The 25,631-nt window shown below is 42.6% G+C and overlaps 1 protein-coding gene across 1 annotated transcript; it reads right to left on the bottom strand.

Annotated features, from left to right (window-relative positions):
- Nucleotides 1–165: 165 nt before the first annotated feature.
- mdfic (MyoD family inhibitor domain containing) lies at nt 166–24,810 on the bottom strand. The gene is made up of 5 exons (XM_078242779.1): nt 24,496–24,810; nt 23,996–24,152; nt 21,775–21,885; nt 7,943–8,329; nt 166–2,308 (listed from the first exon to the last, which is right to left on the bottom strand). The coding sequence occupies exons 2-5, from the start codon at nt 24,087–24,089 to the stop codon at nt 2,058–2,060; spliced, it is 843 nt and encodes a 280-aa protein (XP_078098905.1). The 5' UTR covers nt 24,090–24,152; nt 24,496–24,810; the 3' UTR covers nt 166–2,057.
- Between the last annotated feature and the right edge of the window lie 821 nt (nt 24,811–25,631).

Raw genomic sequence — 25,631 nt, 5'->3', positions numbered from 1 at the left:
CTACAAACCCATTCGATTAGCATGAAAACATGTCCCAGAGAGCGATCGAGTGGGTACACATCTGTTATTAACCCCTAGGTTTGTTTTGCGCTGGAATTGTCCTTTAAGAAGAGTTTGCTAGTCTAACAAGTGAAACTTAATGAAGAAATGATGGACACAAAGACGTATTGTTTAAAAACATCATACATTTTTGGAAATGTTTTATTAAAAAAACAAACAAAAAAAACTGTTCTCTTTGAGATTGAAGATAATGTACAAAACTAAGAAAACGAGCTGTGAACTCCAAGTTGAGAAATGCATCAAGATGAAAATGAGAAGGATCAAGTGTAAGGCCCAGAAGAAGAAGGAAAAAAAAAAACATACAACAGTTAGTATAAGAGGACAACTACTGTAGCTACATGTGTACATTTGACTCTTTTTAGATGAATTCTTCACATTATCTATAATGTTTTCTTGACACTCTTGGCGTGAGTTAATCATAAACATGAAAATGAGGTTTATTTGCTGCACATTATCTGCGCAGAGGTGCCTATCCAACCTCCTTATACACAATACCAGTGCGCCATTAAGACGAGCTGTACATGACAGCACATTATCTTTGTTGGCGTTAGGAAGGGGCTTTTTTTTTGTAAGCAGTTAGCTAAGCAGTGCTAATGAAGGCCAGCATTAAGTAGCATCACTTAAACAACATCAAAGCGGATCTCCAAGACAAGAAAATGACTCCACTGGTGAATCACCACAAACTCATCTCGAGATACACAGAATTAAGGAATGGAAGAAAAATGAGAAGAAAACTGCATTTACCCTGCATTAGTTTACTATTTCGACCTGACAGTTCATGATTCCTTTTTTTGTATTGTGAGTCACTGGGCTTGATACCCGAAAGCCGCTTATATGGCGACAAGGGTCACCATTTTTTAATTCCATATCACACCCCTCATGAACGGAGTGCAGTTCAACAAGTCATACTTACACTGTGTGTATGTAAAATAGCATCGCAGAAAAGATTTATGAAGCTGACCAACTCTAATCGTTGATGGCACTCATTGAGGACTCTCATAGAAATAGAGCCCTGTACACACTGTTTGTCGTTACGCATCTGTGCTCATTTCCAGTAAATCCAAAGCTTCAAATACTGCCAAATCAGGAGAGAGATGAGATTATTTGGTAAAACATGTTTTCATAGACCTTCCAGCATGATACAGCAAACAATCATGTGCTCATCAGCAATTTTGTGCAGTTTTTTCCTGTAATAACAGGCCACTTCAATTAAAAGAAATGCTTGAAATAGAAGAAAAAAGATCCTCAAACAGGCACATTCTTTCACTTTTGGTTTTAGAAAGTATCATTTGTAATTTCCTGATTCACCTTTGATATTTCACCAGGTTCAGCTGTTCTACAGTGCTACAGTTGATAACTGTAAATGAAAGTCTGTGTTGCAAAACTACAGTATGCAACTAAGAATGTATGAACTGTCACATAAACCTTTTACAGTGTTGTACAGTACTAAGAACGCAACCTCAGTTTTTGAGCATAGAAAAAAAAAAACATGTATTGAAAATTAAATCAGAGTAAATAAATCATTTTGTTTAGTGTACGCAACACGTCGGCCACTAAAATGACTAAAAAGATAAGATACAATTAGACAGCATTCCTGATGTAACAATAAAATCTTTAAGGCAGTCTGTGATAATACTTCTTACGCAAAGGATAGAATACTTAACAGAAACAACTTACACTATGACATGATCATATATCTGGAGTTACTTCTACTGTAGCTCCAGCTGAGCTGGTTTTGATGGAGAAGCCCAGTGTTAAAATACATCTTTCAAAGCATGCTTTACACAGCCACACCATACTACGACACACACACACACACACACAGTCATCACACATATAAAAAAAAAAGGACATTCACATACACGTTGGCAATCACACACGCACACAAATATTCCCTCTGTCTGTTGCTGAATTCAAAGTGACAGCAGCAGCAGTTTCCTTCCATTCTTCCATCCACGGTCCAGTTACCCCCACAGAGACACCAGCACAGGCCCTCCCTATGTGGGGAAGCAGATGCCGCAGCACTCCATACAGATTTCCAGGCAATCGGAGGACTCGCAGCAGGCGTCCATGATGCCACAGTCCATGTCACAGGGGCTGCTGCAGTCATCGCCCAGGTCGTCGGTGCAGCAGCAGCAGCAGCAAGCCTCGGACGTGCACGCGCCGCACGAGGCCTGCGTCACCACCATGTTGCAAAGTGTCAGGAACTCGCAGAACAGGCAGGCCAAGATGCAGTGGACGCAGCAGTCTGGGTCAACGTCAAACCAGGTGACGAGTTGGAAAGCAAAATAAACACATGAATGAAATGAAACCATAAAAAAAGAAACAGAAAAACACAAAATAAAATAACGTATCTGTAATAAATGAAAGTGTAAATTGGATTTTCACCTAAAATGTGTGCCTATTAATGAAAGCCATGCAGAGCGGTGATTGAATGAGGACTTGCATGCTCGGCAGGCTGACAGGTGGAATAGAGTCGGTGTGCGGTAAAAGGGTGAAGGCTAACTAGGCGGGAGAGGGCGCCGAAGAAAATAAGAGATATTCAAAGAAATGAATTCCTCTCCTGCAGTTTTGATTAACGGATTGTTAAATAATTGTGGCATTATCATGCAAACTGCTAGGTTGATCACACAAAGATGATTAGCAAAGTCCAAGAGTCTCTCTCGGTAAATAGGCGGATTAATGCTGGCAATGCTCACACCTCTGATTAACATTTAACCTCCTCATAGAACGCCTTTAAATAGCTGGTGGCAACTTTCAGCTTCTTGTTGCACAGCAATAAAGAGTTCCCCTTTAAATTACCAACATACCCATTAACCATCACAAATCTGTTTCTGAATGGCTGAATTAGTTTCATTAAAATGCCTCGGTCTGAAATCGGTAATGGAAAAGAACAAATTACATGTTTTACTTACTACATGTCATCACTAACATAATGTGTCAGTGTAAGTGCAAGACTACAGGAGTGTTCTCCAAGAATTCTTAAACACCACTCAGAAAATGTTCCTTTTTATATAAAAAAATATGTACAGTAATTTCAATAAATTAACTAAATCTAAAGTTTCCAGTCACTTTTTAAAAGATGGAGTTGTTTTTTCCAGATTGTTAAATTTGGAATAAAACTCTTTTTATAAAACTAGTACAGAGCCCGTTGAAAATGTGCCTGTTTGGAACGGGCGATCGCTTGGCCTGTGGTACTGCTGCTTGTAGAATTCTTCACCACCAAATTGTACCCCAAAATTACTTACAGAAGGACCCCAAACCACTTAATCCACTGTAGCCTATAGCCTACTACTGACTTACAGTGTAGGCTACGTCTACATCAGACATTGTAGGCCTACCTACTACTGTATTTACCTGACAGAGAACGGGGCAGATTCAGAATGTAATCACAAAATATCACAATGACAATGTGGAGTAATCAGACATGGACTCATGGCAGTGCGCTACCCAACTGGCCCGTTATGAGAGCTAATCAGCACATATCTGCGTTCATCAACCACCAGAACCGGACCGTTTGTGTGTGTGTGTGTGTGTGTGTGTGTGTGTGTGTGTGTGTGCAGAGAGAGAGAAAGAGAGAGAGAGAGAGAGAGAGAGAGAGTTGTCTCGTGTGGTATAATTGTTAACAAATGTAACACTTCAGCAGAGGTGTTCATTTCCATACAGGTTTAGTGGCTTGATGGTTAACAGTGAAGTATGGATTTGATTCGCGGGGGTATTTTGGCGACGGTAATGTTATTAGTGTAGACTTAATTAACCCGACCCAGGGTGCTGTGTCTGCCCGGTTCAACTCTGAGATGTTCTCGCATTGCACAGCGCTGTGAAGGAATAATCTCCGAGATTACGTTATGTTCTGCCAGCTCACAGCAATTTAAAAGATATAAATGCATAATAAACGCAGGAAAAGAGTCAAAGGCTGTAATACCCCCCACCCCCTGCTCTTGTAAAGCGTTCTCCATGTTGTGTCTGCGTGTGATGTGCAGGTTACCTCCCCCCCCCCCAAACACGGACACACATACATACAGATACGTCTGGCTTTATTAGATAGATAGCCTGACTGTAAGTGGCATCATGCTCTGTCTGTCACTTGTTGACTGTGGTTGTGCTTTGCATGTGTGGGATTCTGAAACGTCCTTAAATTCGGGAATTAAAAGTAATGCTACTTTGCACATTTTTGTGGGTCTGAGGTGTATTTCACATTTTAGCTGCCAAAGCTCCGCTGCTTTCTCGACCCTCTCTGTCTCTGGTCCTGCGCTGAGCTCAGTCAGTGTGCAGTGTGACAGGGGGAGTGGCCAGCGGCTAGAGCGGCAAAAGCCAATGTGTGCTTCTTTTACAGATGATATATTTTGCATTTCTAATCCAAACAACGTCAAACTTGGCACTGCACTTACTCGTGCACGTAGCAAAACACCTGTCAAGTTTGAAATCCATCGGACTAACGGTTCGAGAGATATGCGCATAACACACACACACACACACACACACACACACAGACGTTCCTGCAATTTATAGATAGATGTAGGATACAATAAAGCGAAACATAAAGATTACATCTGATCCACACCAGAACTTCGCTAGTTGTATCCAAGTCACTAAATCATACTAAATATCATTCAGTAGGTGTGCCTGGCATATACTCCCTACAGCTTTTTGAACCAAGGCCGGTGCAGCGCCACTGCTCTGGAGTGTTAAAAAGACATGATGTGGATGGACGCAGAAAAATAGCATTACAAACAGGGCACATTTGCATAACTTTCATCAGCCCATCTTGAGCTGTCAGAAGGGGCTGTTACTGATTGGGTTAGAGGGAGAGCGAAAGGAGGAGTGTGGAGGACGGCATGGGAAGGCAAGCTGAGGACCGCTGGATGCCCATGTTTGATTAATCAAAGTACAGGATTTTTTTTTACCCTATTTTTGCGGTGCTTAGGGCTGCAGAGCTGACCAGAAGCACTAGCCGACTGTGATACAAACAAGATAGAGGAGGGAACATGAAACGAGCAAGTGTGTGTATGCGTTTGGTGTGTCTGTGAGGGTGCCTGGAGTTTGAATGCATCTTATTATCCTTATCTCAGGCCATAACACTGGCAGTGATGCAAGATGCATGAGAATAAATACACTTCACTACTGAACATCTGGTGTGGCTGTTGGGTAGATTGCGGATTTCTTTTATGCAGGCATAACAAAACTTGTGCTACATTCTGGCATCCGCTGTAGTGTACTAACATCTGAGTGCAAGAAAAATGCCACTGAGAAAAATAAAAGCTGCCCATGCACAAAACCTCAAAGTCCAGCAAATTAACAAACTTTGAAGGACCCAGAGGGTATAGCCATGCCAGTATTCAGAACTGAGCAGAACAGTAGACTGTGAATATGGTATAAACACAGTACATAGGCATTAAGCAGCGGCCGGCCATCTCAGCTATTCACTTGGATGTATAATTCAACACCAGCGATTAGTCTGGATCTTAGAGAAGCCAGTAAGGAAGGGGGGTGGGGGGGGTCGTATACTGTACACAAGAGAGCTGGACGCAAGGCACATCTCCCCCAAAAAAAAGAGAGACAGACAGAAAGGCAGACAGAGACAGTGAAACCAACCAACGGACAGACAGAACAGCACACACTGACACTGCTCCTGTTTAATGTCAGTGAGCGGCGATGAAGCCCAGAGTTTGCAGGGGCCGAAAAAACAGCGTCCGGCGCCTCTGAGGAAATACTCTGAGACATCTGGAAAGCTAACATCAAAAAAAAAGGGAGCGGCATGACACAAAACAAGCTGGATGGGCCTCAGAGCGGCAAGCTGTGCAAAACATTCAAACTCACAAAGAGGGAGAGAGAGGGCAAGATGGCTAGACGGACAAAGATGAAGAGAGAGAGATTGATCAGACATCGCCTTGGTGGCCATGGAAATGCACAGAAAGCACACATGGGTAAAGAGGGCAGAGGATGTGGGCTGGATAGTGAAGGTCCACCACATGCCTTTTAAGCAGGCCTGTTTATAATGCATGACTGAGGGAAAAGCCAAAGCTAGAGGACTAAAGCTTACACAACACACACAAACACATCAAGGTTTAGAGCTGTAGCAGAGACTATGCTCGCAGCCTTGGCCCTAAATCTCTGAATGAGGCTAAAGCAGCTTGGAGACCTTAACTGATTACACACAATTAACAAAAACACAAACTGGATGACAAGAGTTGAGACAAGCCACCCTGCTGAACAAAAGCAGTGCGGTAAATGGCTCTTCAGAAGCTGCGGTGTTATCACAGATTGGCTACGGTGCCAACGGCAGACTGCAGACTCCCCAGAGCTAGCTCCTGCTAGCTTACGCCTTTTATTTCCTGTGTTCAGGGGGCTGTTTAGGAGGCTAATTTCACAGACAAACAGATTATGTTAATCCGTGTAAACACTCAAACACCACAGCTTGGCTGTTTTCCGGGGGGAAATAAATAGTTGAGAGCGAACATATTGATTCTGAGAGCTCTCGCGTCTGCAAATAAGCAACACAAAAGCCATAATGAGGCAGAATTGTTGAGCTGCTGCTGTTTTATTTATTTTTTTTATCTTTTTGCATGCTCTCTCTTCTGCTCTTTACCAATTAAGATGTTGAAAACATGGACCATCTCTGGTGGATGCATCCCACCTTTACCTGCGAGGTGTTGTGGATGTGTACGTGTGCGTCTTCTTGTTTTTTGTTCACCTGCAACCTCGATCTGATGCATATTTCAAGTCAAGCATCATCAAATAAAGATCTGACTGCCACTTTTCTTCTTCATTTAAACTTATATCTGAACCTGACCATTGTGACTCGATTAATAACGCATAACATCACATCTTACTTTCCAACTTCACCTTGGAGCCCACATAAAAAGACAAAACAGCAAAGGCCGTGAGTTGGATAATTAGATAGGAATTGCCTACTTTGCTTTTAAGAAACATGCCTAAGCCCTGATAGTGTCCATGCTACAGAACAAAGAGGCAAAACATGCATGTCCACAAACACACAGCCACACAGTAGTAGGAGGAGGAGGGATGCAATGTTAATGAGGGCCACGGTGGTGCTGACGGGATGCAGGGAGAGCCAGAAAGGGCCCAGAGAGGTGTGAGGGGCCGTGAGGGGCCTGAAGAAGGCTGGTCACGACTTTTAATAGGCACCCCGTGCTCTCAGGCCTCGTTAGACGGTCACACCTATCTCCCCAATGGCAAAGGACCAACCAAGCGCCTTCATTACTGGACTCACCTCGGCCTTGCACCTGACATCGTGACGGCTTCCCTGCATGGCAAACGGACTCTTGGCGTTGTTGTTAAAGAAAATAAAAGCCACAGGAGCGGGATAAAATGTCATTTGCTTGACGGGAGTGATAAATAGGAGAAGTCATGCACTCCCATCATTAAAAGGTGAGAGAAGGTAAGAATTTATTATTAATGTGTTATAAAGGTACACCCTGGGCAGAGCCTCCCAAGAATAGCCCCTTCAACAGAGAAATCAGCTTTGATGGTAAATCATTTCACTCTGCGACTGCAGATTAGTGATGAATTGATCATGTTGGTTTTTTTGCCAGACATGATATTTATATTTCCCTACACAATGCAGCAGCACAGTTCAGAATTGTTCATTTTATAAGACCAAGAATTGTCTTTTAATTTTTTTATATAATTTTTTTAATTATTGACTTTAACTGTAACTAACTATATAAACTTTTTTTGGGGGGGAAATAAGTACATCCCAACGACCGATGGAATGAATTTACGGCCTGCAGAAGATGGGATGCAGAAAGAGAAGCATGCAAGCAAACAAGCCTTAGTACAATTAGCATCAACGTGTCTGTGTGTGGGTTTGTGCTCTCTTTTACTCGCTGTCATTGTTACCTTGTGTGTGGATACTCACCCTCTGGTAAAGGAGGTTTCTGTGAGCCCGTGGAACTGCCTTTGCTTCGTCGGCTGCTGTCACTGTTGACTGACAGGCTGGACCTCAATTTCCTCTGCACCCTCTGTGACACAGGCGTGGACGGCTGCTTCCTTGGTTGCTCTGTCGTTGCCGCGGTCGCCGCTGCTCTTGTGCCAGTGCCAGGCCCTGAAATACCCATGGCGCCCGTTGTGATGTTGGCACCACAGGAGCATGTGCGCGTGGCCCCGGCCCCGCTGATGCCAGGGTGGATGCCGTTGCCGTTACTCAGCACGGGTGTGCCAGTGCTGTTGTGGCGAAAGCCATTTTGGTCCTTGCCAGCGTCTCCCTCAGCAGGCTCCGAGGGCACTGTCTGAGACTGGGGTTGAGCTGGAGACATGAAGAAAAAAAGGATTTCATTTTCATGTGTCATTGAGGGTTGGGTGTGTACTTTCAGCACGATTACTAAAGTCAGTATTTAAGGACAGTAAGGTGATTACATTTCCTTGGAGCATTTCACCTTTCTTTCATTCTGCTAGCTCGGAGCATTAATACAAGACAATCCAATAAAACTGAACATGTATGTTTATTCATACATGTTTTATGTGAATGTAACAAAAACACAACACTAAAATACTAGTGGTTTACTTTAATAACTTAACATTTGTTGTGTCTATTTTTAAGGAAGACAAAGTTGTGGATTGCTTTTAGCCTTATGGGGGCATGATAACCCTCTAACTTTATTTTAACTGAAGAGGAACTTTGTCTGCACCTTTTACTCACATATAAAGTCACTGTGGCTTGTGAGGTTCAGTTCTTACAAACCGTAAGAACACAGTAATGGAGACACACCGCTCTCGGCTAAATAATCAGCAAATCTTGCCACCATTTCCTAACATGATCATATCGATTACATGGCAAACACTTCAACCTGGAACGACAGAAGGAAGCAGAGAGATGCAGGAACCTTATATGTGGCAGGTTCACACAAGCCACTGCTGTAGGCAGACAGACATCTGTAGGAGCAGAACCCAGGTGAGTTAAGACACCGTGCGAGAAAAAGAGATTAATGCAGTAAAAAGAGAAAGACAGCCTGTGATATTGTGCATATACAAAATAGCTGCTGTCTGCAACAGTAATGATCTCCTTTCCTCTGAAAGCTCAGAGATGGCCTTTCTAAGTGTATGTGTGACAGCCAGAGAAAGTCAGGAGACAGCGACCTGTCTGATAAGAAAGAAAGTAAAGGATGTGAGCGAACAAAGGAGGTGGCATTTTACGGAGAGGGGAACACCTGCACATTCAGCTCTACTGGGACTTACTCCTACATTACCTTGCCTCCACATCAGAGCCACTGTGCATGTGCACCTGCCGCCAGTGCATGGTTAACTTGAGATTCTGTGAATTATTCATCTCTTTTTAAGTCTGTCTGTGTGCACCATACTTATTCCGTTTTTCCCCTATACTTTCTGTATATACATTGGATATATGGTGTCTTCACCACCATATTCGGCCTTATTTAACAGCTGTGTAGCACAAGCTGAAACCTGTTTTAAGTGTTTTGCAGCTGCAAATTTTCAAAAGTGTACGCAAACTGAACGTGGACTTAATATGATGCTGGTAATTTCTTTCCATCTCTATTTTCTTTCTGCCAGCTCACCAACAAGTGCAATTACGGTTAACAAGAAAAGGAGAGAGTGTGGGAATCGAGCCTCGCGCTTTTTAACAACACATCACCCTGGGAGAGGCCGGACGTGAATGTGGATGTAAAACAAAGCAATTAAATACACACACTCGCTTTTGCTTTCTCCTCCTTCAGGCTTCTTCATGCTGCCTCCATAAACAAATGTAGACTTTAGGGATCAGGGTTCTACGCAATTGGAATTAGACAACTGGGTAGCAGACGATAGAATTCATTATGCAGTGATTTAAGACCAGGTTGATGGATTTTCTACTCCAAAAGATAAAAGCCTTGCAGCCTGCCCATGACAATGTGAGGAGAGACTAAAGCTGGCTAACAAGGAGACCCGGAGTTGGCTACATCTGTTGTTGTTCTTCAGTTTTACCTCTGACAGCTGAAACTCGCCACGTTTTTCACCCCTTCTTAATATATGCAGCAGTCTTTTGCTTTAATGCTTGGCAAACTGTTATTATAAAGGAAGCTAGGAACACACACACACACAGTATTGTAGGGTTATCTACATATTAACACAGTGGGCCTTATCTTTCAAATCGATCCTCTAACTTGTCAAAGTGGTATCACACTATAGTGATCTGGTTGTGCGACTGCTACTTCAGGGGCACAGACCAGTAATAAACATTTTCCTGCATCAGCTCGTTCACGGTTATAATAAACAAGAATCACAAACCAAAAGTTATCTATTCAACAAGATGTGACCTATTTCAAGAAACAAACTTAGCAGCAACTGAATGTGTATGAATTCCACCAAAACAAGGTTGGATAACAATTGGCAATTCATGTTTGTTTGTTTTTTTAACATTGGCAGAAATCCATCCAGAAATAAAACTCAGAAAGCCACCTCCTTTAATCACACTGCTGGGGATTTCTCACGTTATTTGATTCCTCAGATGTAGACACATATTTTAAATGTGTAAACAAAAAAAAGCACTGGCTGACATTAATAGGACTGATGGGGGGAACCCCTCTCTATAGCTAATGATTAACTTGTCCAAACTCATTTGCAAAGACCACACACACACACACACACACACACACACACACACACACACAGACAATAATGATTCACCTGTTTCTTAACTTCTATCAGATCAATACAACACAGCAATCCCTGTCTAGCGGATGACAGTTCCTTAAACCAATCACCCATAGTATCTTGCATAATAACACAGTAGTTTTTTCCCCATCTAGATTAAACAAACTAGCCACACAAGCTCCCACACAAAACACATGTCTATGCACAAAAAGGCCAAAAGAGACTGGGAGGCATAATTACCTTTCCTTTTGAGGAAGTCAAGCTTTCAATTTACCAAAGTATAAATAGTCATTAAGAAACCACCACGTAAAACCCAGAGTACATAAGCGGCGACTCGGGTTTCTGACACACTTGCAAAGCCCTAAAAAGTGGTTCAAGTCTGCAGAGAAGTGTGCTTCAGTGGCAGGTTCCTGGATAGTCTTTACACAGTCGCAGTCTTTATTTTTATCCTGATGAACACGGTGACTGAGATGAATGGACACAAGGGAGTAATATTCATAATCGTTGATCATGATAATGATGATACTGTCAAAGATGGCAATGACGGACGTGTACAGTCACCGCGAGACAAATGAAGACGTAATGAGAGAAAGCAAAAATACAGTAAGTCCTGTTGGAATTGTGCTACGCTGGGAAGTTGGCGTGTCAAAAACTTTCAATGTACCTGCAGTGCAGTGAAATATAGAAACATATAGAAAGAATATGTAGCATATGGCTGTTTACTTTAAAACCTCATATACCATAGATTTAGGAAAAAGCCAGCATTGGTCAAGTCCACTTTGAAATGGCTCCAACAGCATTGTGCATGTTTGCATTTTATTATCAATCTAAATTAATCCGACTCTGAACTTTACTATATAATATCCATTTTTAGAAGTGTGCATACAACTCTTTTGAGCTTTTACTGTAGGTTTACACAAAACTGGACTTCATCATTTCAAGATAATATAATGTGGCAATGAAAATGTTGCATATAAAAGTTTAATATTGCATCTGAGGATTCACCTGATAAATGCAAAAATGAGCTGTACCGGTTAATAAATCCTGACAGAGCAACACAGACACACTGCTACTGCATTGTTCCTATAACACAGCAGGAAACAAACTGCATAAAAATTTGATACGAACAACTCCCAGAAAGTTTTTTAAAAACAAATCATACGAGTTGCGCAGTTGCCACAAGCTCGGAGACATGGGTAGGTGTCCTGAGATAACCGATTGCACACAACCTGACAGGTTGCATTAAAACACCATGTTTTGGAGGAAGCATTGGACACACACATGCACACACACGCTTCAAATTGGACTTGTAACCGCCCTATTTCTAGCACATCAACAACTGTTGAGAGTGTACATTTGTAGTTGAATAAAACATGGTACTCCCCTACACACGCTGTCACACACATCACAGGGGAAACTAGGGGGTGAGTGGTTCTTGACTGTCTAAGCAGCATCCCAATTTGGTCCCAGCTACTAGTAGCTGACAGCCTCAAATATCTGGGGAGCATTTTTAAAAGGCCAGTGTTTGATGGATTCATGAAGAACACACAAATATAATTGCCATTTGTCACGGAGTCTTCAGTGGCTGCGCCACACAGGGACCGAGCACCGAAGTGCCTGGAGAGCGCTGGAGCTGCGCCAGAGCTGTGCGCTCTGTATGTAAAACTGAGTATATAAACACCTCCGTTTTTGTCACAGAAAATAGGTCCTACAGGATGGAGTCGGAAATTGCACCCAAAAGACAGAAGAAAGACGAGGAGGATACGTATATATGTGTCACAAGCCTACTAGATCTAAAACACACACACACACACACACACACACACACACACACACACACACACACACACACACACACACACACACACACACACAAGGAAGGAATCTGCACGCATGTCAACTGAAACAGAGCGGTATAAACAAGAATTTTAAAATAGTCAAGAACATGAAAATATAACACAAAGGTCAAACAGGGCAGTATGGAGATTCTCATTTGCACACTGCTATGCCGAGAGTCGCAGGTAAGGCAGGCAGGGATTGAACAACCACACAAGCTCTGTGTTTCTAAAGCTCAGTCCTTTTTATTATTAATGCCCCTGAGACAGAGAGAAAGAGGGAGAAGTGAGAAGAAAGGTGTTTGCCCAGGCTTATTAGAATGCCCATCATAGAGAGCATACAGTTATTCAAATGTCACATCATGTCAGCCAAATAAACACCACAATCCAGATCTTGTATTTATCTCCTAATGGCCGTGATTACACAATGCTACGAGTTTGTGAGTTAACAGTGAATGAAAAATTGAGAGCGGTAAAGGGAACCGTTAGTTTTAAGTTATGAGTCCCAAACAGCAACGGGCAGAATTCACAGTGACAGTTAGTTCTGAAAAAGCTAATTCTCCTAACACGGCCAGTGTTTTGTTTATCTTTTTGTGCCTTGCATTAGAAAAAAACATGTATATTTTCTGCTCGGCTGGCCATGTACCTGCATGATTGAAATGCTAATTTGTAAATGTGCAATGACCTAGCCAGACTACTCTCAACATCACCCCCCCCCCCCCAACACCCGCTTTCTCTCTGCCAAAACAGCCTGAGGTATCATCTCTCCTCCTAACAAACAGCAGCGTGTGGAACAGCCCCTGCCTTTCAATCCAAAGGGATATATTTTCTCATTAGAAATTATACATCTTCCCTGTCCATATTTATAGACGCAAAACCAGGGGAATTATACTGCAGTGAGAGTGAGAGGGACAGAGAGAGAGAGAGAGAGAGAGAGAGAGAGAGAGAGAGAGAGAGAGAGCGAGTGAGAGAAATAGTACAATGAATGTTATTACAGAGGGCTCTGATTGAAATTTTCCTTGGGCGTATCAAAGCCTCGTTTACAGTTTGACCTTCCAAACTCCGGGACAAGGACTTCCTTTATTGTCTAGAAGGACGCATCGGAAGGAACAGACACGCGACTCCAGGTTCATCATTCAAGTGTCCCAGCACAACAAAACCCACCAACTGTGATTAGCATCAATATAATGCAGATATCAGCAGTGTGAAATGAGAGCAAATTGGTGCTGTCAACTGGCAACCAGGAATCAGCATTTGATTAGAAAATTAGACTCCTGTAGTAAAAAAAGATGTGGGTGCCATGCCAACTCTGTGGTCTTGTCTTGAGCTGTTTACACAGAGTGGATGGCGAGCTGACACGGGCTAACAGAAATGTCACTTGTTCCAACAGAAATGGGGGGAAAAAAAATGTGACTCTGGACATCACACAGCAATCCTGGCCCTGTCAGTTCATACACACGCACACAATGTTTTATATTTATCCAAGATAAAAAATTATTATGATGGCAGCGGCACGGATGGTGATGACCGCTGAGGATAGCTAAATGACCTGCTCTGATATGGGATCCTCATCAGCAAAAGTGACAAGCTCTGTATGTATGTGTGTGTGTGTGTGTGTGTGTGTGTGTGTGTGTGTGTGTGTGTGTGTGTGTGTTATGGTAACCTGCAACAGAACTCTATTAGCTGTCTTCACCTGTCAAGGCTGATCACATTGTGTAGCATCTCATTTAAGCGGGAAACATCACATTTTTGTCTGGGTTTTCCCATCCCATTCCAGGGCAATCAGTCAATATTGCTCAGCTCGTTTCCAGTGGTGACAAACTTATTTTCCACCCTGTTTTAATTCTCTGTGACAGTCATTCAAATTTGGCTCCTCCAACCTGCTGAAGGGGAATTGACACGTGAAGACAGAGCTTAATATTATTTCCAACCCCCCCCCCCCTCCTTCACCACTGCCACCGCCTCCACCCAACAAAGAGAGAAGCAGGGCGTCAGGGATTTACTAATTTCAAATTTTGTTGCTGATTGAGTGGAAAAAATAACCCCCTCGGACCTTGTTCTGCTTAATTACATTTTACAGTAGCAAAGGCAACTTGAAAGACAAGAGCTTGATTTGACGACATGAACCTCTGAGCGTACTCCGTGCACGAGGCTGGCTGAGGTGTCTGTGTGCGCTGGGGAGGGGAGTTGGGAGGTGGGGGAGAAGGGGGTCATCAATTATTCTTTGATTTCAAAATGGAACATTTTCCCAGATTAATATGTCTGACTGCTATCTAAATCATTGAAAGTCCCAATGAGATGCCATTTTCTCTTACATGAATCACGTTGAGGGGAAGTCATTCACTCTCAGCCCACCCCCCCACACTCACACACCCCCACATCCCCAAGCTCTGACCACAGAAGTCTCCGGTCTCTCCACTGTTGTCTGGAATTTGGCGTGGTGCTAATTTGAGTGCTACTAATGTAGCAGAACGCGAGAAATCAAGAAGCGTACAAAGCCTTACAACCTGGCTGCTGTGAGAGAGACTAAACGTAACCCTTATTCTCCTTCCTCTCCTCATTTCTGAGATGAATTTGTACGAGCCTGTTTCTGCATTAAGCTTTGTCAAACGCCTTTTATTCTCCCTCATCGGTTTCTCACCATCCGAGAGGGGAGTAAGAGTGTAGTATGAAGTCAGCCGAAGAGTGCGGTATCTTTAAAAAGCTGCACATCTTGCACGGATTTAGGCTTTACACGGCTAGCAACCACAATTTCTAGAAAGATCAATTATGACATGACTCAGAGCAGGCCTGAGGGAGCTGCCAGGCTCCATACTCCAAAAACATGCTCCACCCTCTCCTGGCTGACGACTCAAAACAAAAACGGAGCAACAGAGCGGGAGCGAAAGGGAGAAGAAGGGGGAGGGAATGAGGGGAATGGGGGCATTTTCAGTTTCAGTTACATCGATGACTCAAATATTCCTCCAGCTTCAAAATCTCCTCGCTGAAGTAGAAGTTCCACAGGAAACTCAGTGCAGGCATGCAGACATGCGCACGCGTACAGTCGTACACATATACACAAAGGCATACACATGCAAAGCGACACAGAGTCAACCGCACACACCAAGTAAATACAGTGTGCATCTGTGGCAGATCCACTAACGCAGCCATTATTGGAGTCAGAGATGAGGATCTGGCTGTAGCGCTACCACTCCCTTAAAGCCAAAATACAACTGAGGTCTGTCTCTGGGTCAGAGAGGGGATAGACAGTCTATCAAAATACCCCCACACCTAGTTCCTTTATTTGCTCAGTATCAATCTCAGCATTAACCCTCTGCTAATGGGACAGCTGTGGGTCAGCGCCTCGCATCTTCGGGATGCCAATCAAGGCCTTAAGCTGAGAGATCAGCCTTTGGGACAGAGGTACTCGTCTGCCTCTGAGTGGCTTTTTAAACACGGAGACGCCCGTATCGATTTTAGCTCTAGCCTGAAAGAGAGGAGGGAGGGGGGGTGCATTGCTCCAGCCAGGGCCTGTGTCGGCAGTGGCTGTCTGTGCGTCTGGATGGGAGCCATCCCCTGGTCCCCGGTCACCCTCTACTGATCAGGGGGCCTGACAGAATGACCTAGCAGAGAGGCACTGAACCTGCAAACACGAAGGGGGCAAGGAGCTGGAAGCTCGAGAGAGTCGGGGCTGGCGGGGGCAACATCAGCAGAGATATCAGTAATAGAAAAGGGTTTTAACCTTAATGTTGGAGCCCAAACCCTGTTAGAGGCCAAGTAATCCACCCTGCGCTGCTCTCATTTGAACTGGCAGATTTTTTTCTCCCTCCCTCCCTCCGTGTGGCTTGTGAAAGGCACTGACGCCGTCTTGTGTGCCATTGGTTAGAGAGGCGGTAAACATGCAGTCCACCTACCTTACCTGTGCTAAACAGACTATGTACAGTATGTATGTATGTATGTATGTATGTATGGTGTATAATTGACTTATACAATTTGATGCATTATTATAGATTCAACTAACCAACAATACAGAAAGTAGTTTAAAGTTGCTCCACCTTCATCAACTACAATATTAAATTGCTGCATCCATATATAAATATATACGTCTGTACTTTCATATAGTCTAGCTAACATTTTGGATGCAGGACTTTCCTTTTCAGGACTTTTCTTGAGTAGCTGTATACTGCTAGCCTGACAAGCCAGACCCACATCAAGATTGTGGGTCTGGGAACTCACCATTGACAGGGCTAAATCCGAGGGGCTTTGAAAACGGTTGTCTTTCAAATTCCCTCTGCACGCAATAGGATAGCGTAGGGCTGGGCAATATATCGATATTATATCGATATCGTGATATGAGACTAGATATCGTCTTAGATTTTGGATATCGTAATATTGTGATATGACAGGAGTGTTGTCTTTTCCTGGTTTTAGAGGCTGCATTACAGCAAAGTGATGTACTTTTCTGAACTTACCAGACTGTTCTAGCTGTTCTATTATTTGCCTTTTCCCCACTTAGACATTATGTCCACATTACTGATGATTATTTATCTAAAATCTAAGGGTGAAGATATTTTGTTAAAGCACCAATTGTCAACCCTAGAATATCGGTGCAATATCGATATCGAGGCATTTGGTCAAGAATATCGTGATATGTGATTTTCTCCCTATCGCCCAGCCCTAGGATAGCGCTACAACCAGGCAGAGCAACGAAGAAGGTAGCGAAGCTAGTTGATAGATTAAACTTTTGCCGTATCCGGTCGGCAAAACTCAGACCACATCTTCCTTTTTTAAGAAAGATTTCAGTGCCGTTCTTTGTTCTTTTCTCAAAGAAAAGCTTAACTCCAAGTCTTCCAGAAGACTGCTGTTCCCAGGAGCAGCAGCCATAAGCCCGCCTACCGACTCTATACACGATGTGATTGGCCTGACCAGAGTTTGGTTTTTCCAGCTCGCAAGCCAACGGAGAGTTGCAAGACTGAGCCTGGCTGCAAATTAAATTTGCTGCCGCTAGGGTGCCTCTAGATTTCTAGGCTAGTGTACTGCGGTATTGCTACTTTCATTCAAGTAAAAGATCTGAACATATCTTCCGCCATTGCAGAAGAACCAGTTAGACATACCGTATTTTACAGACTATAAGTCGCTCCGGCGTGTAAGTCGCATCAGTTAAAAAATCCGTCATGAAGAGGAAAAAAAAACATATATAAGTCGCACTGGACTATAAGTCGCATTTATTTAGAAATTTATTTCACAAAATCCAAGACCAAGAACAGACATTTAATCTGGAAAGGCAAGTTATTAAACTACACAATAGCACACAGAACAAGGGGCTGAATACGGTAGGTGTCCGGTATGTTAACGTAACGTAACTGCACTGTTGACGAGCCTCTCCCAGCAGCACGTTGTTCAAGCACCCATCTGTGGACTCCTTCCTCCAGCTCTGGCCATCTTGATTTCAGCGCGCGACTAGCTTTCTTTGTTTTCTTAGACTAACCTTTTCGCCAGTCCCAAGTTTCTCACTCACTCCAAACTTTCGTTCTGCTGCTCGATTACCGTTTTCGGCTGCGTATTTTACTACCTGCAGTCGCCTGCAGTTTCTTTTCTTTCTCAGTTGTCTTTAGGAGCAGCATATAGTTGTCACAAGCCTAGAGAGCGCCTCTCGCGGCTGTAGACGGTAATGTTTTCAGCATGAAATAACATTTAAAACATGTTAAATTATATATATTTTGATATATAAGTCGCACCTGACTATAAGTCGCAGGACCAGCCAAAGTATGAAAAAAAGTGTGACTTATAGTCCGGAAAATACGGTAAGGGCCGATTCTCAGATAAGGGCAGATTCTCTGCCATGAAGAAAGAAAAAAAAAACAAAAAAAACACAACACTCTTCCTCCACAATTAAAATCCATATATGTTGCCTTGTAACATAAGTACTTGAAAGACTGCAGTCCATGAATTGAGGAATGCATATCTAATCATTTGGCTCAAGTATTTGGAATATCTTTTTTTTTTTTTTAAATTAACAGTGAATAGGCTCGGGCACTTCGGGTAAAATATGCTAATTAACACACTTGAAATATCCCATATGAAATTATCTGCAACAAGACAATGAGAAAATAATTACAACAGAGGTAGAATTACAATGGCCATTTTAATCAACCCCTACACTAGCATTTCACCCTATTTATACGGTTTTTGATTCCATGACCCACTGGTAAGTAATCACTTGAAAATTACGGTTCCGTTTATAATAGGTCTATGCTTTAGACACATTATTTCTGCAGAGACAGGGCTCTGAGGATTACAATAAAGATATTAATCTTGCATAACAACAATCACCATGCACTTCCTGTGGCTGAAAAAAAACATTCCGGGGAAAAAAAAACTGGCATGAGGTTATAAAGTCTTTAAGTACTTAAGTAACTTTGGAATATAAATGAGGCAGTGTGACAGTCTGAGAATGTTGATTCAACACTTCAGCAAAAATATTTCAGCACTAAGTGATGGAAATAATGATGAATGTTTTATCTCAGTCTAACTCTGCCAACTGTCTGGAATCTAAACACTTTAGATTCAGTTTTGTCATATATATATATATATATATATATATAAATCTTAATTGTTGCACTGTCAAGGAATCTTTTCATGGAAGAAAGGTGCAAGTATGAGACACTACCCCCGTTAAACAATCCCTTTTACTGCATTTATTAGGGGTCACAAATTCACTTCCAAAAGGTCAATTCTGCACACAGGTAATAACCTTGAAGGTGTTCCACTAAAGAGTCCAATCGGGGATTCACACAAAGGCCAAACTAATGTCTTTCTTAAAAAAAAGAAAAGTCATGTTATTTGACCTTACTTTCTCACTACAGAATTTTCCTGAGATAAAAAAAAACCAGACCTGTTCTTCGGAAGCTAGTAAGGTCATCTTTATCAACCACAGAAGCATTTAAAAAAAAAAGTATTTGACAATCTGGTGAATAATGTGACGATTAAACTCCTAAAACAGGGTGGTAGCAATTTATTCTGAGGCAGGGTCCGGAGAGCCGAGGCCCTGTTTGCAGGAGATATCAGCTGCTTGAAAACCCAGAACGGTCTCTTGAGGAATGTCTGTCTCCCCCACAAGATTCTCCCTCCTCCCCCAGGATGGCGGAGCCACAGAGGAACCGTTCACTGACAACGGCCTAACTGTAAGGGCAGAATTGTACTTGTTTTTTTCGTCTAACAAGCCACAGTGGTTGGCAATCACGGTATCCGCCACACTTCAACTTCTTTTTAACTATGTGAATTTATGATACTCTGTCCCTAATGATAAATTTCAGCTTTTTACATCACACTTGATAAATTGTGTGGTGAGGTTCAGTTACTCAGTGTTGAATGTACTCTCCTGAAAAAAAAAAAAACGTAAAACTTAGAAAACAGTTTGAAACTAATATGAAACCGCTGCCCATGTTTAGGTTCTTGTTTAAGGGGACCCACTGGTTAAAAAGACAACTTGTCAAAACAATCTTATCATAACTGAAAGAGGATATGTGCTGTTATTACTACATCACAATAGGCTTCCTCTTGTTGTGAAAAGTCACCGTCCACATACTGTACACAAGCTTTCAATGGAACGGCAGTGGGGGGAAAAAACAGCGAGGGCCAGGATGTAGGCAGGCAGATGATTTCTTATTGATTTCCTGTTTCTGCGGTGAAGAGGGCTCTCAATTACCCCTGCCAGCGAGCGATCTGATTGGTCACCTCAACAAACAAAACCCCAGTGAGAATATGACACAAATAGGTTAACTTGAGCCCCCCCCCTAAATGTAAGAATTTCCAGCTTTGATTTAACCAAAGACAGACACGGGTAGATATAACTTTCACAAAGATTATAGCACAAATATGGGGTTTTGTCTGTATGTGACATGACTATTTATGTTCTTGTAACTCTCAAAAGAGAAGTAGCATGTCTTCCTCACTCTAAAATACCCTTACCAGACAGTTTGTGTGTGTATGAGATAGCGTAAGTGTAGATGTTAGGGGGGGGGGCTAAAGCATGCCTCCCTCCAGAAATGCAATACTGCTCAAACCTGCCAAGCTAAAAAGACCTCTTGACAGAACTTTTTTTTTTTTCTTCTTTTTTTTTTTGCTACTGAATCTTTTTTTCCTCGCTGATTCAGTAAACAAGCCACCGGCAAGTCATTAAGCTTGATACCCAAAAAAACAACAACAAAAAAAGGCAGGAAGAGGTGCCCTGGAAAAGTTAACAACCTAGAAACAAAAACTAGCACAATCCTTTTTATACCTCGGCACTTACATGGATGGAAGCAATCAGCTGCTATTCCCCTTTGCTGACACATCTCACTCTTTGCACACAAAGATTTGAGCGATTGCCTTGTGTGACCTGCAATCCATAGCTCAGTGTCTAGTCAATTTACTGAACAAGAGTGCATCTAGACTTAATTAGACCTACCAAGTAACTCAAGCAGTTCAATGCCAAATCATTGTTTTGTAAAACCTCCCTGTGTCAGGACATTTGCATAAAACGATGTGATTGTGTCAGAGCTAAAACACAGGTTTCTAAAGTTGTCCAAGTTCTAAAATCAGATTATAAGATGCAGAAAAACTATTTTGATTATTGGTTGGAACAATATAACCCTGCTATGTTCTCTTAGCCTGAATGCTGAATGACTCTGTTCACAGTGACAGAGAAATGCCTCTAGCAGCTGGCACAATTCTTCCCCAATAGGTAAATGTTTGGTACGGGGGAAAAAACATTGTGGCTAAGATACAATCAGTGCGTTACAACAGTCAATGCCAGAACCACAAAAAGGATTTCCTCACTTCCAAAACACTGGGTTGAGGGTTAGAAGGAGAAGGGGGAAAAAAATGGAGAAACAAGCCCATTCTTGGTCATTATGGCAGAATGAGAATGCATGCATGTTACCACTCACTTGCCAAGAGACCCTGGTGCTATGTTGATATTTTAATTGGAAACACTGAAGCTAATATTTTAGTTGGCCACCTGACCCTGCCTCGTGTATGTACAGTACACTGTGCAACTGTCATAAAAGCTACTACTCTTGACAGTTGGAGCGCATTCATAAAATAGGTTGACTTATAAGCATTTAAATGTTAAATAAAACATTGCTAAACACAGTGAAGCTCAACCTTCTGACTATCTGAAAGCAAAATATGTTAATCATTTGTTCACTCCCTCCAATTAAAGGGCTCATTTTTGTTTATCATTAAAAAAATAACACCAAGATATCCTGCTGTCCGCCCACAGCTTTTCCAGGTCGTTAAAACTTACTTCTTACAGGCTCGCGATAATTAGGCTTCTCCTCGGTCACGTGACTTTGTCCTTCAGTGGCTGGTTTCCTGGGAGACGGTGTTCTTCCGGACAACTCCCTGTCACAAGCATCTAGGGTCACAAGCATTTAATGTTAAATGTGGTCGAAGAAGGAAAAACCTGTCGCACACAGAGTTAAGCAGCAAAATATTATGATGCGTGATGACTAACAGAGGGCTCCGGTTGTTTCATTTAATGTTATCCTATTACAAGCTCAACTGTTTTAAATTAACGTGCATTACAGCCATTCCTCCAAAAACAGATGTAAACTTTTACTGCAGGGTCAGCCACAGTGGACAAAACATCAGGGACAGCTGGACAAGCCAGAGGTACAGAGCCCACTCAGACTATTTATGCCAGAAAAAACACAGGCCGCTGGCAAATAGTTGCACAACATGGTGGGGCGGTTCAGGTAAAGGCCTTGCCAGAGCTCTGGATCTCATTTTCTCTCCTTCTGTTCCCGGGTGTGCTCTACCTGCCAAGCTTCTTTTTCCTGCCATAAAGGCTGCATTCATCTAAATTGGAAAAAGTATGTGGGCAAAGACTCTCGGCCTGATAGCTGTGCAAAAAAACACGAGAGACAGTTTCACTCATCTCTCTAAGCTTCGTCCTCTGGCTTCTTGACTTCAAAACTCGCTGACGCTTTGCACACTGCTGCTTTGTTCAGTAAATAAACCTTCCACAATGACTTTATTCACTGGTTTGGTGCCAGATGCCTGCTCGTAGCCCACAGTTGTGCTCACAGCTTGTAAGTTTTTCTGTAACATACTGTCTCTTGAGCCACTTTTGCTGTGATTCGAAAAAAAAAAAAAAATGGTGAGGAGGAATGACATTACATGTCATTTAGCTGACGCTTTTATCCAAAGCGACTTACAATTGCTATATATCAGAGGTCGCACACCTCTGGGGCAACTAGGGGTTAAGTGTCTTGCTCAGGGACACATTGCTTGATGTATCGCAGTGGGAATCGAACCAAGATCTCCCACACCAAAGGCATGTGTCATAGCCACTGCGCCATCACCACCTCCGTGACTCAGCAAAACCCAGCGAGCTCGTTTACCAAAGCTTGATGCGTTTATTCCAATGCTACAACACTCTCTGTTTGTAAGCAGTGATGGATGGGGGAGTGGAACAGATGGATGCAGGCCAGCAGCCCTAGATAGATATGGCACATATCTCAGCTTGGAGCTGATGTATGGTAGCCACAGTTGCGTTAGCAGCAGTACTGTGTGATGCATCGCAGTATTTAGTGATCACAGTTAGAAATAAATTGGTCTATTCTCAGTACATCCACAGTCCCCTGAGAGGGGAAATCCAGTATTAACTGCAAGCGCCTTTGAAGGTCCAGCAAAAATCCATTCGCAATCCAGCAGCCCCAGTGATTGCTTACTTTGTCCTACTTTGCTATTTTTTGACAGTGCCATAATGATGCTTGGTATAAATAGGATGGTTAACGGTTCATTGCTTGTTTGAAGAAAAATGAAAAAGGGGTGTGGGGGTAAGCTTATTTTACATGTGATAATCTTAGGGGCAACTAGAAAGTTAATTAAAAACTATAATTGGCTGTGGTTGCTGTTAATAGTCACCCGGGCGTTTCTTCAGACTTTATTGAGGGGAAAAAAGCAAAAACATTATCAAGGCTTAACACTGGAGCACAGATACTGATGTATACTAAAAATCACATGAATATAATTTAAAAAGACAAGGCTGATATTGTCCCAAGCAGAATGATAAACGCGGATATGCACCAGTAATCTGTTAATACGGCCATTGACTAATTTTCTATATGTGGTATTCCTCTTGTTTTCTCCCATGTTTGATTGTACGAGCAACGTTAGTTCTTGACAGAATATATCACTGATATTTATAGCTCAGCTTCACTGCTTAAATGCACTGGCAGCATGGAGAGAAAAGCATGTTTGCAAGTCACAGAGCGATTAAACAGACACATTTTTGGCTTGTGGACCACAAGTGCAGTGCAGAGCTGGACATATTTACATGTTGGGAGGGTTTTTTCTCACTCTCCTACCACTTAATAACATATTAGTTAAATTACATCTTACTGAAGGACCTCTGGGACCTTCTCATGGCCCCCTGGGAGCCCCAGACCCCACTTTGGTCACCTCAATTTAACTTTGATTTCCCATGCTAGTGCTTTCTGGCCTCTCCTGTGTGCCCTTACCTTGTGAGGCTGACAGCAGGGGACTTGTCTCCTGCTGAGGGCTCTTTCCTGGCCCTGCCGGCCCATCCGGAGGAAGGACGGTCTGCTTGGACATGAGACAGTCGTCTTTTTGGGACACACAGCAGAAGAAGTTCCTCCCTTCCCTCAGCCCTCAGTGCTGTAAAAACAATAACAAAAAAACAATGTCTCGTCATCAGCTGAGGCTTGAAGACACCGTGTCATTACTCAACTCGAGACAGTCGTCTCCCTATACACACACACACACACACACACACACACACACACAGACACACACAGAGAGAAAGTGACGTCGAGCTGCAGTAAAACTTGGTGGAAATTTCCCTTCTCTCGCTTTTTACTTTAAACTCGCTGAAAGGCTCCACATGCACCCCATTTGTTCACACACTCCCTTTTCCTTATCAAAAAAAAGCGACAGACGGACGCTTGCTAAGTGCTGTTTATAGCTGAAGCGGACATATTGTTCATAAAGCATAACTTACCTTTCAAACATGACAACTCCCTTGCTTCAAATCTGACTTATTCCCATCCTTCCTTCCTCCGACTCTTTCCCCGAAAAAACGAAACTGGGTGAAAGAGTAACTTGGCGTCCAAAAACTTTTCCGGTAACTTTTGCAGCCAGTGTGTCCCAGTCCCACTTAGTCCAGCTGTTGTTGACTTATAAAAATATATATATATCAATAATAATCCTCGCGGCGCTTTCGACGTTCAGTGGCGGTAGTTTTCTGAGGATAGTGTCTCAAACATTTTCATCATATCCGGATTCCTGCAGTACAGCCGCTCTTCTCTCCCTTTCCTTCCCTTGGCGAAGAGAAGTGAAAGCCCTCCCTAAACATGTGTCCCCAAAAATAAAGTTAGGAAAAAAAATTAAAATAAAAATATAATTGAACTTTTTGGGTGGTATAGTCTACATTAAAAGATGTGAAAAAATGATTTAAAAATATCTGTCAAAATATTATATTTAGAGCCTACTTTGGGACTAAAACACTGAATACAGGTGTAATTTAAAAAAAAAACACTGACAGAACAGTTTTGCTCAGTTGTCATGGAGAGAGTTTATTGTTATTAGGAGACCTATGAAACTTGTCATGTGACTTTATTCCCTAAGGAAATGAGATGCTTTATTTATTTGTTGATTTATTTATTCATTCATCATTCATTCATTTGTCAAACTGCTCTTTCCAAAGTCAAGAATTAATCATAATGCTTAAAGGTCCCATGGCATGAAAATTTCACTTTAGGAGGTTTTTTAACATTAATATGAGTTCCCCTAGCCTGCCTATGGTCCCCAAGTGGCTAAAAATGGCGATAGATGTAAACCGAGCCCTGGGTATCCTGCTCTGCCTTTGAGAAAATGAAAGCTCAGATGGGCCGATCTGGAATCTTGCTCCTTATGAGGTCATAAGGAGCAAGGTTACCTCCCCTTTCTCTGCTTTGCCCGCCCAGAGAATTTGGCCCACCCATGAGAGAGAGACAGAGCAAAGTGGCAGTTGGTCAAGGCCACACCCCCACCCTCCACCTTGCCCCCCCCCTCTCTCCTCCTCAATAGCTACAGACACAGAAATGACACATACTAAGGAAAGCTCATTGTGGGACTGGCTCTAGTGGCTGTAATTCT

This window comes from Sander vitreus, chromosome 23 (genome assembly GCF_031162955.1).
Source record: "Sander vitreus isolate 19-12246 chromosome 23, sanVit1, whole genome shotgun sequence".
NCBI lineage: Eukaryota > Metazoa > Chordata > Actinopteri > Perciformes > Percidae > Sander > Sander vitreus.
The sequence above is the reverse complement of the archived record's forward strand: the minus strand, read 5'-3'. Positions and strand labels throughout refer to the sequence as shown.

Bases quoted from the DNA above. Each gene is read 5' to 3' on its own strand.
- mdfic (XM_078242779.1), bottom strand. From the start codon at position 24,089: ATGTCCAAGCAGACCGTCCTTCCTCCGGATGGGCCGGCAGGGCCAGGA. The intron at 21,886-23,995 runs GTAAGGGCACAC...TTGTGACCCTAG, and splicing joins CCTGCTGTCAGCCTCACAAG to ATGCTTGTGACAGGGAGTTG. The intron at 2,309-7,942 runs GTGAGTATCCAC...ACGTTGACCCAG, and splicing joins GAAACCTCCTTTACCAGAGG to ACTGCTGCGTCCACTGCATC.